Source organism: Lepeophtheirus salmonis, chromosome 14 (genome assembly GCF_016086655.4).
Source record: "Lepeophtheirus salmonis chromosome 14, UVic_Lsal_1.4, whole genome shotgun sequence".
In the NCBI taxonomy this organism is placed as follows: domain Eukaryota; kingdom Metazoa; phylum Arthropoda; class Copepoda; order Siphonostomatoida; family Caligidae; genus Lepeophtheirus; species Lepeophtheirus salmonis.
Window position 1 is genome coordinate 7,840,058 of NC_052144.2, and position 2,033 is coordinate 7,842,090.

The 2,033-nt window shown below is 35.7% G+C and overlaps 1 protein-coding gene across 1 annotated transcript; it reads right to left on the reverse strand.

The window, feature by feature from the left end:
* Window positions 1-608: 608 nt before the first annotated feature.
* On the reverse strand, window positions 609-1,739 carry LOC121129752 (uncharacterized). Its single transcript, XM_040725473.2, has 2 exons — window positions 1,422-1,739; window positions 609-1,308 (listed from the first exon to the last, which is right to left on the reverse strand). The coding sequence occupies exons 1-2, from the start codon at window positions 1,597-1,599 to the stop codon at window positions 1,085-1,087; spliced, it is 402 nt and encodes a 133-aa protein (XP_040581407.1). The 5' UTR covers window positions 1,600-1,739; the 3' UTR covers window positions 609-1,084.
* Window positions 1,740-2,033: the final 294 nt, after the last annotated feature.

A 2,033-nucleotide genomic window follows, 5' to 3' on the forward strand; every position in this document is an offset into this window, starting at 1 on the left:
AAATGGGAACTTTCTGAACACCAACTGTCAGAGCCTACGGTGGCCCATCGCAATCTTTCAAAGTTAGAAATGAACCAACATTCATACAAAGTTTTCGTTGATGTTTCTAAAATAAAACTTGTTGAATTCCAGATTAAAAATGTGTAATTTTCAATTACACACCTCGTATATGATGTGAGAAGAAGATAAAATGGACCTTCATCTCCTTTTCTTGATTACTGTTCAAAATGTTGATTGTGTTTTCCACTCACCAGCCACTATGTATTACATGAAACTAAATATCAGCACCTCTGTGCCTTGCCTATTAAACACATTAGGAACATACACAGATTAGTGATAGATGAATGATAGTAACAAAGGTTTTTTTTGAATTCTTGACTTTACTACATAATGTATGTACTATACCGGAAGTGGAAGTTAGGCCTACCTAAGTATATAAGTATGTACTACGGAAGAAGGAGGAGTTATGGTTAAATATTATGTAGACTCGGGTCCACAAAGATCACTCTTGAGGGAAAGGAAATGTGTGGGAATTCGAAGGAGGGGGTCTTTCCCCCCTCCTCCCCTTGGAAATGATAATAATAAAAAAAGAAGTTGGAGTTTATGCATTGTATGATATATATATAGAATAATATGTTGTATCAATATATTTGAATATCCAATCATTTTCGCACAATATAATTAATATTAAAAAAATGTAATAGAATGATAAAAATATAGTATAAACTGTTGTGCTTCTAGTAGATAGAGACGAACATATGGATTGACTAGAATACATATGATTGTGCGAAAAACAGAGGGGCTAAATTAATTATATTTTTATATATAGATATATGTATAAACAGTAGCTTTGAGAAATAGAATGAATGAATACACACTGAGGAATTGTCGAATGTATGAAGTGTTTTGTTTTTTTTATATCAAGGAGTTCTATATACAACGGATTCCACAAAAAAACAATGAGAGGTATTCCTTGGGGTCCATTCCATAGGGGAGTTTAGAAGGAAGGCTCATTATTTTTCGTAAATAAAATATCTTTTGTGTCATTTTTGGTGAATTAGCGGGGATTAATCAGGAGGTTTCATTAAGACGATGAGGAATACATGGCGTTGCAGAGTCGTAGTTGAAAGTCCTTATACAACATTTTCCCTCCTAGGGGTACTCTTTGACAAAACATATCCATGGTCATTAAACAAAGGGCTTTACCATTCATGAGAAAACGATCTGCTTCGATAGAGGGAAGACCGTGGACAGAGGAGATTTGTTTGATCCAATTCTGAACGTCTTCTCTGTTCCAGGTTCGGGGATCTGGAAGAGAGGAATGATACAAATGAAAAATCAATAAGGTATAGATGGATTGATGAAATGATATTGAGGGCTGGTGTAAGCCGTTCAAGAGCAAAGTAGTCGGCGGAACTTACCGTTGGGAAGTCTTTCGTCAAAGAATTTTGTTTTTCTGAGTTCCTTTTCCTCCTTTTTGGATGGGTAAAAAGAGGCTTCCTCCTCATGAGATGAGAAGATCGCGGCAGCCCCGCGACGAGGGGGAATAGGTCGAGCGAACCAGGGTGTATGGGATGAAGAAACTTCTAGGCTGAGCATTCTGATTCACTGATTTATTAATGATATTTTGTAAAACTCTATGATGGAGATAATCTCACTGACTGATGATTGAACAACACTCACTTTGTAGAATTGAATAATGTTACTACTGACTCTAATGACAGAGGCTGATAGACTGATTTGTATAATGATTTTTTTTTGACAGAACTACAAATTCTTTCGTCCGTAGATCGGGCGTGCCTTATTTCACATTTATAATAACACTATTTCACACACACTCGCGGCCGTTACCACTTCCTGTCTCTATAAGAAGTAAAAAAAAAAAATTTCGCCATCCCCCCGGAAATCATGTCTTTCCGCTTCGAGAGGTGTCTAAATACTATATATATGTATACTATATAGAGTAACAATATGAAATAAATACTATTATGTGAATGTGTATACAACAGAATTGTCGTTGGAGTTTTGTATTT